Below are 15,525 nucleotides of genomic sequence, written 5' to 3' on the forward strand. Positions count from 1 at the left end.
GCTCCAGTACTCAACAAATATCATCCGGTTTCCCACACACGAAGACATCGCAGACACAAAAACAAAGCAAGAAGAAAACTCTCCACTGCTGCTCAGAATGTGGAAAGAGTTTTAATAAGCACAGTCATCTCCAACGACACCAGCGCATTCACACAGGAGAGAAGCCGTATCACTGCTCAGAATGTGGACGGAGTTTTAATCGACAGAGTCATCTTCAACAACACCAGCTCATTCACACAGGAAAGAGACCCTATCGCTGTTCAGAGTGTGGGAAGAGTTTTAATCGACAGAGTACTCTCCAGCAACACCAGTTCACACACACAGATGAGAAGCCGTATCACTGCTCAGAGTGTGGGAAGAGTTTTAATCAACGGAGTTCTCTACAACGACACCAGCGCATTCACACAGGAGTTAAACCATATGACTGTTCAAGGTGTGGGAAGAGGTTTGCTCAACAGAGTTATCTCCAAAAGCACCAGAAAATTCACGAAAGAGTTAAAAAAAAGCTCATCTCACAGACAAGCACAAAAGGGAAGCAAGAAGAGAACTTGCTACTGCTCAGAGTGTGGAAAAGAGTTTTAATCAACAGATGCATCTCCAACTACACCAGCGCATTCATACAGGGGAGAAGCCATATCACTGCTCAGAGTGTGGGGCAAGTTTTAATCGACTGAGTGCTCTCCAGCAACACCAGTTCATTCACGCAGGAGAGATGCTTTATCACTGTTCAGAGTGTGGCAAGAGGTTTATTCAATGGAGTTCTCTCCAACAACACCAGCGCATTCACACAGGAGTTAAACCATATGATTGCTCGGAGTGTGGGAAGAGTTTTGCTCAACAGAGTAATTTCCAAAAAAAACAGCAAATTCACACAGGAGTTAAACCATACTACTGCTCAGAGTGTGGGAAGAGTTTTACACTACAGAGTACTCTCCAAAAACACCAGCGCATTCATAAAGGAGTTAAACCATATCACTGCTCACAGTGTGGAAAGAGTTTTACCCAACCAAGTTCTCACCATCGACATCAGTGCGTTCACACAGGAGAGAAGCCATATCACTGCTCAGAGTGTTGGAAAGATTTCAGGCATTCAAATACTGTGAGGACACACAAGTACACTAAACATAACACCATTATGGCAGGAAAGTCTGGAGGGAATGATGTTGTTTTATGCTGTTTCTAAAGCATGTGCATAAAAAGAAATATAATTTCCTGTCCTGAACACCAACTCAAGCCTACAGGCCATACACCCAGTGGAAAGGTGTGGTCTCCACCCCAACAATGAGTTTTCTTTGTAATATATGTTGAAAACAATTGAGAAGCTCACCATTCAATAATAAGATTTTGTTACTTTTCTAATTTAGTATAATTTAGCTAATATAGAGTTTCTGATGCAACGATGGATGTTTTTACAAACAATGGACAGTGTTTTTGACTCCTGGAAGCCCTCTTTGCTTCTTTGATTTCTACACATTAACTAGTTAATATTAGTTGCAATGAAAAATACCACTTTTGTCTTCCCTTTTAACTTTTAAGAGATGTTTTCTGTATGTTTGGAGTGTTCATGGTGATGACTGCATTAAAAGAGATATGATCCTGAAGACTGCAACAGTGAGGTTTTGTTGTGCTGGGCAGAATCACAGAAGTCAACTACTTAATTAGTGAACACCTTAACTGTAATTGAGACACAGGAGTATGAAGGACTGCAAGACAACAAGCTGTCTGGAAACAAGCACCTGCAGGTGCTCTCAACACTCTCCCTCTCTCTGTCGCTTGACTCTTAGAGTTTAAGTTTAATGATTTCTTTCTGATTTTTTTTTCTTTTGTCTTAATTAAGCATTTGTGGATTATGTGTGTTTGTGTGACTGTGTTAACCTGTTCAGAGGGTCTTTCTCCCTTTTTATTCATTTTTTAAATTATATATATATTTTTATGTTCCTATAATTCTGAAAAAAAAATCGTGCCAAATTTTATATTCTGTTTTCTGTGATAAATTATATAAAAGAATTTATGAATGAGCTTTTTTCATACATTTCTAAATGAATATCTTTGTCATGTTGTGGTAAATTACATAAAAACACCAGATAAGCTTTACCTCGCAGTTGTCTTTGGCAAACACTGGCTGGTAATACAACTGTTTAAAGTATTCTGCCATGCTATATAACAGATGTAGACTTACAATGTCCACTACTTCAGAATCAGAATCACTTTATCATCTTTATCACTTTAACAGAATCACTGAATATGTTACACATACAGGGAATCTGTCATAGTGAGTGACATGTATCATACTAAACAGACCACACAAGTACACAGAAAATAAAAATATTAAAAAGAAAAAAAAAGAAAAGAAAGCAAAATAAAGAAAAACATTATGGTTGTGAGTCACTCGAAGAGTTTCAATGTGATTTAATGCTCTCTCTCTCTCTCTGATGTTTTTTTTTACTCTTGTACATTGTGCAGATGCAGTTCTGCAGGATCTTTCACCACAAAAGCAGTATTAACTTCAGTTAAAGACTTTTATTAAAATAAGTTTGATATCATAAGAAGTAGATTAAGTCAGCTGCTTAACTAGTGGCCTATCAAACAAATGAACATGAAGCAAATGTGGCTTAATACTACACTACTTCCCATCCAAATTCTGATATTATTTCTGCATTTCTAGCTAATGTTTAAAATAGAAAGCTTTTCAGGATATAGGAGATTCTTAGCTCCTTCGCTCACTGGAGTAACCGTTCATTTCAGTTCAGACACTCCAGCCTCCTAAAGCCTGACACTTTTTCAGGGAGCTGAAGAACTGTAGAAAAAGCCGTTGCCGTCAAATGCAAAACGCTGAAGCAGATCAAATCTCCTTACATACACTGTTCAAAACTTTACAATTAATGTTTTCAATAATATAAAAGCAATTTAGCTGCAGATAAATCTACACAACGATTCTAATATGATTCTAGTACTGTATAACTTTATACGTATGGAATCATTTGTAGGAATTTTTCATTTGCAAAGTTCTAAATCAATAAAGTAAGAAGTTAGGAGTTAGCTAACAGATGCTAGTGGATAGCGGAGATTTCAGTAGTTTTCGGGAGGCGTGTTCAGCAGTTAGCTTTATGTCTACCCTCTTATTATTTATTCTACCTTGTCTTTATTTATTTTTTCACTATTTTATTTTCTGTTTAATATTTATTACTGCCTGGGTGTTTGTCTGCTCTGTTTAATAGACTACATATGTGCAGTCACTATGACAGATTGCTTGTATGTGCAACACACTTTGCAAAATAAAGTGATTCTGATTCTGAAGTAAATGTATTTGTGATGCAATATACCATAAAAACTAAAGAGAACACCATACAGTGAATTTCAAAAGAAGAACAGATTATAAAGCAAAATAAGACTTTAGGTTCACAGGAACATAAAGAAATATTATTAAAAGAATAAAAATAAAGAAAAAAGAGAAAAATAATCTTAATAGCTTAACACAAAAACACAAAACACATATAACCTCACAAAGGCTTAACTAAACAAAAGCTTTAAGAAGGAAATCAGCACCTAACACAGACCTGGTCAAAATAATCACACTTTTATGCAAATTATATGTAAATTAGACAGTCTACATAAAGAATTGCAAACACATATTGATTCATCATTATAAATCAAAACTATTACAATGCAGACTTTGATTGGCTCAGGAACATTGGTAAAATTCATTGAGCAAAGAAGGTCACCAGTACGTCACTCAGATAAGCTTTATGTCTTGCATTCCTTTATACTGCTGTCTGCTGCAGACTTTTACTACAAGAATATGCTAAAGTTGCACTCATTACTGCCCATTTCCACCACTGCTCTTAGTGCACTTGTGTATCGTCACAGAATGTGAATGCCTGAAACTTGTCCCATACTCTGGAGATTACTCTGACAAAACACTTCCGACACTAAAGCTAAAAGCCTGGGCTTATAAACTATACTAACTAGGTCATATGACACATAGAGCAGGTGAACGGAATCAGTAATCCTGTGAGGCAGATCTCTGATAGGTTGAGTGGGATAATAGTCATGTAATCATTCAGAGATTCTGGGAATTGGAGTCCTCCAGAGACTTAGACATACATTTACTGCAGAAGGCACATTCCCATTTGGATAAGAACAACACCATAGTGAGAATCACTTTCTTTGACTTACCAAGTGCATTTAATACCATCCAATCTCTCATACTGGGGGAGAAGATGGATAAAATGCAGGTGGACCTTGATTGACTGGGTCTTGGATTACCTTCCAGTACAGGTCAGACCTCTACCACCTTCAGAAATTTTCTGATGACTCTGTGGTGGTCAGTTGCATCAGGGATGCACAGGAAGGAGAATATAGAGATCCTGTGAACATCTTTGTTGAGTGGTGTGTGTGAAATCCTCTGCTCCTCAGTGTAACCAAGACCAAGGAGATAGTGGTGGACTTCAGGAGGAAGAGGACCACAATCAATCAGAACGTTGAGCTGGTAGACACCTACAAATACCTAGGTGTCCTGCTTGACAACAAACTGCACTGGAGGGCCAATACAGAGGCTGTGTACAGGAAGGAGATGAGCAGACTCTACTTTCTGAGATGCAAAAGTTATGCAAAAATTGTTACAAATTTTTGCATAAAAGCATTAATAGATTCTTGACATTATCAAACCCATGAGAAATAACTGACCTCATATTTTACTTGAGAATTTTTTTTTTTCTCCAACCATATTATTACCATTAAAACTATTGCATTTTCAGGTTGGAATTCTTGTGGTTAGTTATGGATCGATATTTTCTTCATTGCATTATATAGTTTCTCCAAACGCTGTTTAATAGCCACTAATTTTCAGCCCGAATTTGAGCCATCACCGATACCCAGTCAGAGCGCTGGAGGCGGGGCTTGACTGAATATGGGTGGGGTTTAAAATAACGACCGTTCCGCCTGTTTCCGTGATCGCGTGGTTCCAGCGTGAAGCCACTCCAGCTCAGGTGGTGGCGCTAATTCTGTAACTATAACATTTTCCAACCGCACTAAAGCGGAGAAGCAGAAGATTGTGTTGTGGTCAGCAGTCCACGCCTCCGCGCTCATACAGTGTTGTTGGAGGAGCAGAAGCAAGAGTTGAACTATTGAAGGTAGGAAGCTGTCTGACACTTTAACACTCACTGTTCTTCATTCATTCTGAGACAAACAGTTGGAGACATATGTTCTGAAAATAAGATTTGATTGATTTGAACAGGCTACTTATTTAAAACTTTATTTCATTAATGCTCTTAAAATGCTGTTTTGCTTTCGAGAAATCTTTTGCTATCTTAGGACTTGTCGGCAACATGTAGCTTTTACTGCCCTGATGCGGCTCCACGGCAGAATTAGATTTTTAGGTAAAAAATAAAATAATCCTCCTTTGCAGTAAAATAAAACTTTGCTGATCATTCTCACACCGTTTTAACAATAAATGGTCTTAAATGCTGGAATTAATGTAGCTATAACTGCTAATTCACTCTTTAACCCTGAAGATTGGCTCACAGACTTCTGGTCACCATAGCAACGCAGAAAACCTCGCTTAGCTAGCAGCTAACGAAAAGGCAAAGACAAAGATTTGAGACGAACATCAATAATGTGGAGATGAATGGACTTTATAATTTATAAGGCATTTATAATCACTCCAGCTGGTTTCCTTGTACGTTTACGCTGTAATGAGAAACTGTCAAGCACTAAAAAGTCGCGAAGCTGAAGTCAGCTTCTCGTTCGCCAGACTCTTCTTTCGAATTTTCGCGTTCCACCTTAAGCGTTTGCAGCCCCCAATAGAGTGTGGCTGCAGAAAAACTCTCAGCCAGATGCACTCTCGGCCCCAGTGACGTCACATGCACATGCACTCTCTGCCACAATGGCAGAAGCAGCCCAACGGCATGTTAACTTTTGGCTGCTGCTGCTTAGCGATATCATCACTTAATCCATTTTTCGTCTATAACACAGCTAGAGAGTTACATTTAATGTACCTCCCTGTTAAAAAAATCATAGAATCCATTAAAGTGTCTGTTGGTTCCTGGTGGTTTTCAGTAGTCGCTAATGGTATTCTGTGTTTTCCTGATGAGTTGATGTCACAGTGTAAAGGATTCTGATTATTTAATCAGGTTTTTTGGGACTGATTCCACATAGATTTGATCATTTCCTAATGGTCTGCAACCATCAAGTCAATTGCTGCTAAGAAGCAAAACCATTAGGTTTTATTCCTAACGGCCCTGCAAACACATTTATGTTGTGACAACGTACTGTTTTGGTGCCCACAACATTGTCTTGGTGCTCACAACGTTAAAATTCAATTCTTCAGAAAGTTATGACAACGTTGTCTGACAACTTTCTAGGAGGTTATGACAATATTGACGAGACAGCAAAAATAATCAGTACTACATTGACTGTACGTTGTCACAACCTCCTAGAATCTTTAATAAGTTCTATTTTAATCAATATTACAGTTTTTGATATCCGGTTCTAATCGTCTTCAGCATGACTTTCATGCGTTTCAGCGGTAGCCTTTGTTTTTTCTGTGAATAAACCCGACATTCATGTCATATCATCGTGGTAGGCTTTATTTTGAAATTTTAATTACCTTATTATCAATATGACGTTAATATACATTCAGTGTAACTTTTGTTGCCCAGCAGTATGTGGTTCCATGTTTTTCCTCATAAAGCCGACAAAAACACCATTGTGGCAGAGCGTGCACTGACATCATCAATAGGCTGGCGGTGCATGTCAGGCTGAGAGTGCATGTCTGCAGCCAGACCCTTGCAGCAGTTACATTCTGGTGCTTCAGGCACAATTTAAGGTGGAACAGGTAAATTCAATCAAAAAGCTGGTGAATGAGAAGCTGACTTCAGCCTTGTAAAAAAATTCAAACGTTGAGAGACATTTTACAAGAAACTATTCCACTTTTGCAGAAAAGTTTTCTGCTGGAGATGCGAGAAAAGTAACTATAGCTGAGCTAAAGCCTAAAGCAGAGCAGAGTAAGTCTGCGTTTTCGTTTATTAAATATTATTAAATTTTTTGGCCTATACTAGTACATTAGCACATACTGAGACATTTACAGCCAAGATTGTAAAATGTTAAAACAACAATAAAATGGACATAAAATGTTGTGGCTCCCAAGATGGTTTGATTTTTGTTGAAAGGACAAAATGGCTCTTCTTAACATTTGGGTTGCTGACCCCTGGCTTTATGAGTCAAATAAGCTTCCAGACCTTATAAAAAAATGCATGTAGCCAATATAATGACCTTGTAAAGCAGAGGATCCAGTAACATTCAGCTAAAAAAAGGTACATAAGATAGAACATATTGAGTTTGGAATAATGGTGGCGGTGTTCAGACAATCCCAGTCATTTTTGCCATGAAGCAATCTAGCTTAGCCCCAGGCTTCAGTGGCCTATATGTCTATTAGAAGAATTTGAGTAAGTGGATAATTGGTTTTTCCACAGATAGAATTTTATTCTTTCTTGACACTTTCTGCCAGGTGATGTAAGTGAAGCATTTATAATTTGGATCATGAGTGCTCCACTTCATACTTTTGTTGCATATTAAATTTAAATTTTCTTATTTTCTTTTTTTCTTTTTCTTCTAGAAATAAATGATGTCCTGTATGAAGTCTTCTCCTGCACTTCCCTACTCAGCTTAAATGTGTTTCCATAAACACATGAGGACATAACATCAATAGGAATTTAAGCTGTTGAAACAGGTTAAATATAAGAATATGGCATCCAGAAGACGTTCCAGTACTCCGCAAATGTCATCTGGTTCCCTCCAAACAAATAAGTCTAACAGACAAACACTGAAATGCAGCAAGGAGAGAACACACTTCTGCCTAGAGTGTGGAAAGAGTTTTACGCTACAGAGTAATCTCAAAATACACCGGCGCATTCACACAGGAGAGAAGCCGTATTACTGCTCAGAGTATGGAAAGAGTTTTACTGTACACAGTACACTCAATGCACATCAGCGCATCCACACAGGAGAGAAACCATATTACTGCTCAGAGTGTGGGAAGAGTTTTAGTGTACAGAGTAATCTCCAACGACACCAGCTAATTCACACAGAAGAGAAGCTGTATCACTGCTCAGAGTGTGGGAAGAGTTTTAATCAACAGGGTCATCTCCAGGAACACCAGCGCACACACACAGGAGAGAAGCTGTATTACTGTTCAGAGTGTGGGAAGAGTTTTACTGTACCGAGTAGTTTCAATAAACACCAGCGCATTCATACAAGAGAGAAGCCATACACCGCTCAGACTGTGGATAGAGTTTTAATTGACTGAGTACTCTCCTTCAACACCAGCATGTTCATACAAGAGAGAAGCCATATCACTGCTCAGATTGTGGGAAGAGTTTCAGGCGTTCAAAGACTGTGATGACACACAAGTGCACTAAGAGCAGTGGTGGAAATGGTAATGAGTGTAACCACAACACATTCTGGGAGTACAGGTCTCCAAGAAATGGTGCTTCCAGCCCAGATTTCAAACTGTTTTTAGGGGAAATCCACCTATTGTTTTACACTGTTTCTAGAACATGAGCATAAAATCAATTTTTTTTTCCTGTCCCAAACACCAAGTTAAGCCTACAGCTCATACACACAGTGAGAAGGTGCAGTACTGCATCTTCTACCCAGAATGAGTTTCATTTGTAGTGTATATTGGAAACGATCAAAAAAGCTCTGCATTCAATAGATATTGATTACTATAATAAAATGTCTAGTATGTCTAAGCTAGGATAGTGTTTCTGATGCAGTGATGGATATTTTGACAAACATTTGACAATGTTCTTGGCTCCTTTGATTCCTACACATACTACTTAAAGCTTTTTGCAATAAAAGTGCCACTTTGTCTTCCCTGTGAAACTGTGGGTTGTAAAGGAGACACCAGAGTACAAAGGACTGCAAAACATCAAGCTTTCTGATTGACATTGGAGATGGGAATAGAAGTCCTTTTTACATGTCACAGTGCACTTTTCAAGGAACAGTCATCCTCTAAGCATCACAAAGAACATCAACAGTCCAATAGACCTGAGTAAGGCCTACATGTGCCTGAGCTACGCATAAAGTTGCATGCAGGCCAAACTACAATTCCATGAACTTTCCATTGCTGTTTACAGAGGCTTTAAGGTCTCTTGGTGTTCTTTGTGATACTTGGAGAATACTTGGAGATACTTGGATACTTGATTGTTCCTTGAGAAGTGCACTGTGACATGAGATAAGGACTTCTATTCCCATCTCCAATCTATCCTGCTCAGCTGTTCTATCACGTACTCTGTCTACATTGTAAGCCTGAGGCCCAGCTGGAAACCTCATTTTGTTCACTCTAACTTCTTCAGAAGCCTAAAGCCTTACCCTACACTCAAGGTCTAGCTCAAAGCCTTCTTTTGCTTACTCTGACTTCATATGCCTAAGGCCTTGCCCTAAACATACTCTGACTTCACCACAAACCCAATACTTAGCTCTAAACCTAATATTACTTAGATGTTTACAATTCACTCTAACTTCTTCATTAACATAAGCCTTTGCTCTAAAGCTATTATGTGTTTCACTATTTCAGACGTGTTTCACTATTTCAGGCTCCTGTTGCTTCTACATCACAGGCCTAAAGCCTAACCTTCTACGCACTATTACTCACTCTAACTTCACCATAAGTCTAGCTCTAAACCTATCATCACTTACTCTGACTACAATATAGCTGGAAAGTTCAGTTTGCTTACACTAAATTCTTCAGAAGGCTAAGGCCTAACTCTATACCTACTGGTAGATACTCTATCAACAATATAAGCCTGAGGCATAGCTTTAAGCCTCCTTTTGTTTACTATAATTTCGTTGTCTGCCTAATGGCTTTTTTTGTATATAATTTTACATACTTCATTGTTAACCTAAGGCCTAGCTCTTAACTTAGTATTACTTAATCTGTCTATATTACAAGCCTGATGTGTAGATCCAGGCCTACTTTTGCTTATTCCAAGTACATTGTGAGCTTAAAGCATAGCTCTTTACCTAATTTTATTTCTCTTACCTCATGTACCTCCTTTCATTCATCCTCATTTCATCATTTGGCTATGGCCTAGCTCTAGAACTACAATTTATAAACATGTGTAAACATAATATTGCTTACTCTAACTTCATCAAAAGCTTAAGGCATAGCTCTCTAGCTACACTATATTGCCAAAAGTATTCACTCACCCATCCAAATCATTGAATTCAGGTGTTCCAATCACTTTCATGGCCACATGTGTATAAAACCAAGCACCTAGGCATGCAGACTGCTTCTACAAACATTTGTGAAAGAATGGGTTGCTCTCAGGAGCTCAGTGAATTCCAGCGTGGTACTGTGATAGGATGCCACCTGTGCATCAAGTCCAGTCGTGAAATTGCAGTGGTGTAAAGCACCGCCACTGGACTCTAGAGCAGTGGAGACGTGTTCTCTGGAGTGACGAATCACGCTTCTCCATCTGGCAATCCGATGGAAGAGTCTGGGTTTGCCAGGAGAACGGTACTTGTCTGACTGCATTGTGCCAAGTGTAAAGTTTGGTGAAGGGGGGATTATGGTGTGGGGATGTTTTTCAGGAGTTGGGCTCAGCCCCTTAGTTCCAGTGAAAGGAACTCTTAATGCTTCAGCATACCAAGAAATTTTGGACAATTTTATGCTCCCAACCTTGTGGGAACAGTTTGGGGATGGCCCCTTCCTGTTCCAACATGACTGTGCACCAGTGCACAAAGCAAGGTCCATAAAGACATGGATGAGCGAGTTTGGTGTGTAAGAATTTGACTGGCCTGCACAGAGTCCTGACCTTAACCCGATAGAACACCTTTGGGATGAATTAGAGCGGAGACTGCGAGCCAGGCCTTCTCGTCCAACATCAGTGTGTGACCTCACAAATGCGCTTCTGGAAGAATGGTCAAAATTCCCATAAACACACTCCTGAACCTTGTGGAAAGCCTTCCCAGAAGAGTTGAAGCTGTTATGGCTGCAAAGGGTGGGCTGACATCATATTAAATCCTATGGATTAAGAATGGGATGTCACTCAAGTTCATATGCGTGTGAAGGCAGATGAGCAAATACTTTTGGCAATATAGTGCAGACATTAGTGTAGACATAAGGCCTGCAATAAAGTTTGAGTAAGCAAAAGTAGCCTCATAGATAGGCCTCAAGTTTATTTATTTCACTACATTGAAAGCCTGAGGCTTAGCTGTAAGCCACCCTTCACCTACCTTCTTTCATTCATGATAACTATACGAGGTGACAAAAGCCCTTTCCATTAACGGTTTTTACTTACTTTAACCTCAGAATAAGCCTGGGGCCTAGACAGAAGCCCACTTTGCTTACTCTCATTTCATCATAAGTCTAAGGCCTAGGTCTACACTTACTATTACTTAATGTCTCTACATTATAAGCTTCATGTCTAGCTCTGAGCCTACTTTTACTTATTTAAAGTACATCATGAATTCAAAGCCTTGCTCTATGCCTACTTTTATTTCTGTAACTTCATCAGAAGCCTAATGCCTTGCTCCCTTACTTCCTTTTGTTTCATCATCTTACACATCATCTTACACATTATATCTAAACCTACCTTTGCTTGCTCATAAGATTAAAGCCTAGATGTTACACATCCTATTCCTTACTCTGTCATCATGAGCCAAAGGCCTTGCTCTAAATGTAGCGTTTACTTAAACTACATCATGTGCACATGTGGCCTAGCTCTAACACAAAAAGCCTAAACTTACCATAAACCTGAGGCCTACATGTAAATATACATCTGCTCACTCTAACCTCATTATAAGCCTAGTCTGGTCTGGCTAACTAACTACTTTTTCACACTAATGGCATCATTAGCCTGAGGCCTAGCTCCACAGCTACCTCAACTTACTCTGACTACTTTAGTGTCTACTTTTAAGTCAGAAGCTTAGTGATAAAGCTATGTAAAACTACTTTGGCCTACTCCACCATCAGCAATAGCCTAAGGCTTAGCTCTTAACCTATCTGTACTCACTGCCACTTTAGCATTAGCCTAAGGCCTACTTTTCCTTATGCTAACGGCATCATGAGCCTAATGCCTGGCTCTGCATCACAGACCTTTGCTCACTCCAAGTTCAGCACACCTCTGCAAGATATGTACCATAACGTTTATTTGTTTATTCATTTATTAGTAATATTTTATTTTATGCCAATTCATGCCTCTTTTCTTTTGTCCCACACACACACACACACACACAGGCCCCTTCTGACTCCACTCTGGAAAGCCTTCAAATGCATAAAACACACACACAAGAATATTAACAGAATATGTAAATAAGCAGCTCTTATTAATACAAACATACATAACTGTGCCCCCATTTTTTATTCATAAATACACATGCATGTAAAGGCAGAAAAGGGAAAAAAATAGATGTTTCCTAAAAGTGTGCACTGAACTTGACTCTCTAATAAAAGGTGAAACTGAGTTCCACAGTTTAGAAGCATAACTAAAAGAGGCCTCTCTACATTTTCTGTGTGTATGCACTTATACATTCATATAACATTTCAGTACATTACATACCACTAACCACACAATAGAGCAGGGGTGTCAAACTCGACCACTAAAACGGCAACATTAAAAAAAAAATCTCAAACATTTTGCCATATCCCGAGCTGGCTATTGATTATTTAAAACATGCCAAAACACCAACATCAAAATAAAGGCAGTTTTAGTGAACCTTGAAATACTACATAACGAACACAAAATATTAAAAAATAAAATAGGCTACAGTACACATTATGCACATTACAATAAGCTACATTACGCACACTATGCTGCAGTGCGTGCTGGGGATTGTAGTACAGCGCGTCGTGAAACGGGGTAATATTGATAGAAAATGAAAATAATTTATATGTAGATGATTTATAGTCACGATTACGCTACAGGCGTGATGTGTGACACGAGCAACAGAGTAACTACAGGCAGACTAAGAAATTTCGCGGGAAAACGGACTCAAACACAACAGAAACTTGCGTTACATTTTCTCCAAATGAACATCGTGTTTCTTTAACAGACACAAAAGAAAAACGCTCCTTCTGCGAAAACGTGGGTGGCTCTTAAAAGAGCCGTTGGGTTTGAAAAACACTTACTCACTTCTTACTTAGAGCTAGTGTACTTGGTGACGGCCTTGGTACCCTCTGACACGGCGTGCTTGGCCAGCTCACCGGGAAGAAGCAGACGCACGGCGGTCTGGATCTCTCTGGAGGTGATAGTTGAGCGTTTGTTGTAATGAGCCAAACGAGATGACTCACCGGCGATGCGCTCGAAGATGTCGTTGACGAATGAGTTCATGATGCCCATCGCCTTGGAAGAAATACCAGTATCTGGGTGAACCTGCTTCAACACCTTGTACACGTAGATAGCATAGCTCTCCTTCCTGGACTTTCTGCGCTTCTTGCCTCCTTTGCCAGCCGTCTTAGTCACGGCCTTCTTGGATCCCTTCTTCGGAGCGGACTTCGCTGGCTCAGGCATTGTTCTCCTCTTCGAATACGACTGAAGAATAAGAAGGAACTGCCGGCACCCGGCTTAATTAGACTCTGAAATTCAAAGTGTAATAAGCTCTGCCCTCTGAATGCTGTCAAACGATCATTGGACAACAATCGACGGCTCGCTTGGTAGACAACTTGCCCAACTCCTCCTCCTTCTCCCCCTCCCCCCGGCTAAAGACTTTCCCTTTGTTAACCTTCCCGCGCATTCTTAGCCCACAGTTTCCTGTACAATACATTTATCCCTATCAAGTTTATTCATTACACACACAGACAAGCATGTATAGAAGCTATACGCCCATCTCACGATAGCGCATGAAATATACAATTGTATACACTTTTGGGGACCGTCAACTAATTTCAACGTTCTACCCAACTCCCTCTCCGGTTGTTTTGACATTAGACTAAAGGTACTCTATGGTTGTTTTGAAGTTAAAGAACAAATATTACAGCGTCATAATGTAAAGTCTGCCGTTTTCATTACTACTGAACAGCGCATACAGGAAAGGTTCTTTCGGTGGGTATGTGGGTGGCTCTTAAAAGAGCCGTTGGGTTTAGAGTTGGTCGAGTCGAGCGTTTAACCGCCGAAGCCGTACAGGGTGCGTCCCTGACGCTTCAAGGCGTACACCACATCCATAGCGGTGACGGTCTTCCTCTTAGCGTGCTCGGTGTAGGTAACGGCGTCCCTGATCACGTTCTCCAGGAACACTTTAAGTACACCGCGGGTCTCCTCATAGATCAGACCCGAAATACGCTTGACACCGCCACGACGAGCTAAACGGCGTATAGCCGGCTTGGTAATACCCTGGATGTTGTCGCGGAGCACCTTACGGTGACGCTTCGCGCCACCTTTGCCAAGACCCTTACCACCCTTTCCTCGACCAGACATTGTCTCCGTTTGCTCGCTCAGTCGACGAAAGCGAATCAATGAAACCCAAGGCCACCATACGCGCCTCTTATGCTCCGCTACAGGACCTAGTTGAAGCCAAGGCACTGGAGGCGGAGCCGCGCTCAACAGACGATACAAAGATTACAGAGAAAACGTCACACACGATGGAATAAATCGAATAAATAACACTCGTGTTATTATAACTATACCATTACCAATACTATTGTTAGTAGTAGCATTTCACAGCCTTCTAAATCGCATGTTACTTTCATTCGAAACGTCAAAAATTGTCCAAAGTACAAAAGATAAAACGACAGGGAAATAAATAAATAAATAAATAAATAAACAAAATTGCAATACAATTCATCTTAATTTAAGAAAATATTTCATATTTGCGAGACAAAGTGGGTTCCATCAAGGCTGCTTCAGATGTAAGGAAACACACTGCTATGAGGTAAGAAGTCTATAAAAATAATATAATACCAAAGTGTGTGTATATATATATATATATATATATATATATATATATATATATATATATGTTCACATATATGAGAAAGTTTATGTAGGAAATAAATGCTACGGCTGTCATGCATATGTCATGGATGAAGCTTGGGCGCCAATTCCCATTTTCTTTATGCAGCCTCGCAAACACAATTCAAGAAGTCACTCAGTAACAGTATTTGCACATAAGAAAATATCTCTTGTTCTTGTACTTTCAGGTTCAGTGTTGTTGCTTCCTCTGATCTGCAAATCAATAGTTAAACTACACGTTCGGTGCTGTTATTATTATCACAAAAAGTTGTTTTTGTGCTCGTAGTGCTTGGTAAACACTGCGAGGAGTGGGGGAAACAGGACGTAAAGGTAAACGATACGTTTAATTCGTCTTGGGAGCCGCCTTGAGCGAAATATGCCACTGCTGAGTTTAATATGCCAGTGAATAAAATATTGTTGCTCAGCAGTGGCATATTAGTTAAGTAAAATATTTATTAGACTAACGTAAACACTGGCATATTCCACTCGAATCAAGTATATTCTACTTAGCGGCGTTACACTGCTAGCCCAGCTAGCCTTAGCCCTTTAGCCTAACTTTCGTTGGTTAAAAGCA

The 15,525-nt window shown here is 39.6% G+C and overlaps 1 protein-coding gene and 1 pseudogene across 1 annotated transcript; one reads left to right on the plus strand and one right to left on the minus strand.

Annotated features, from left to right (window-relative positions):
* Positions 1-5,058: 5,058 nt before the first annotated feature.
* On the plus strand, positions 5,059-8,870 carry LOC118827259 (annotated as a pseudogene).
* A 2,126-nt stretch (positions 8,871-10,996) lies between these two features.
* On the minus strand, positions 10,997-13,526 carry LOC118827270 (histone H2B). Its single transcript, XM_036598562.1, has one exon. It carries the CDS (start codon positions 13,512-13,514, stop codon positions 13,140-13,142), a length of 375 nt encoding a protein of 124 aa, XP_036454455.1. The 5' UTR covers positions 13,515-13,526; the 3' UTR covers positions 10,997-13,139.
* Between the last annotated feature and the right edge of the window lie 1,999 nt (positions 13,527-15,525).

This window comes from Colossoma macropomum, unplaced genomic scaffold, assembly GCF_904425465.1.
Source record: "Colossoma macropomum unplaced genomic scaffold, Colossoma_macropomum, whole genome shotgun sequence".
NCBI lineage: Eukaryota > Metazoa > Chordata > Actinopteri > Characiformes > Serrasalmidae > Colossoma > Colossoma macropomum.

Excerpts from the sequence above, each read along its gene's own strand:
- LOC118827270 (XM_036598562.1), bottom strand. The coding sequence starts at position 13,514 with ATGCCTGAGCCAGCGAAGTCCGCTCCGAAGAAGGGATCCAAGAAGGCC.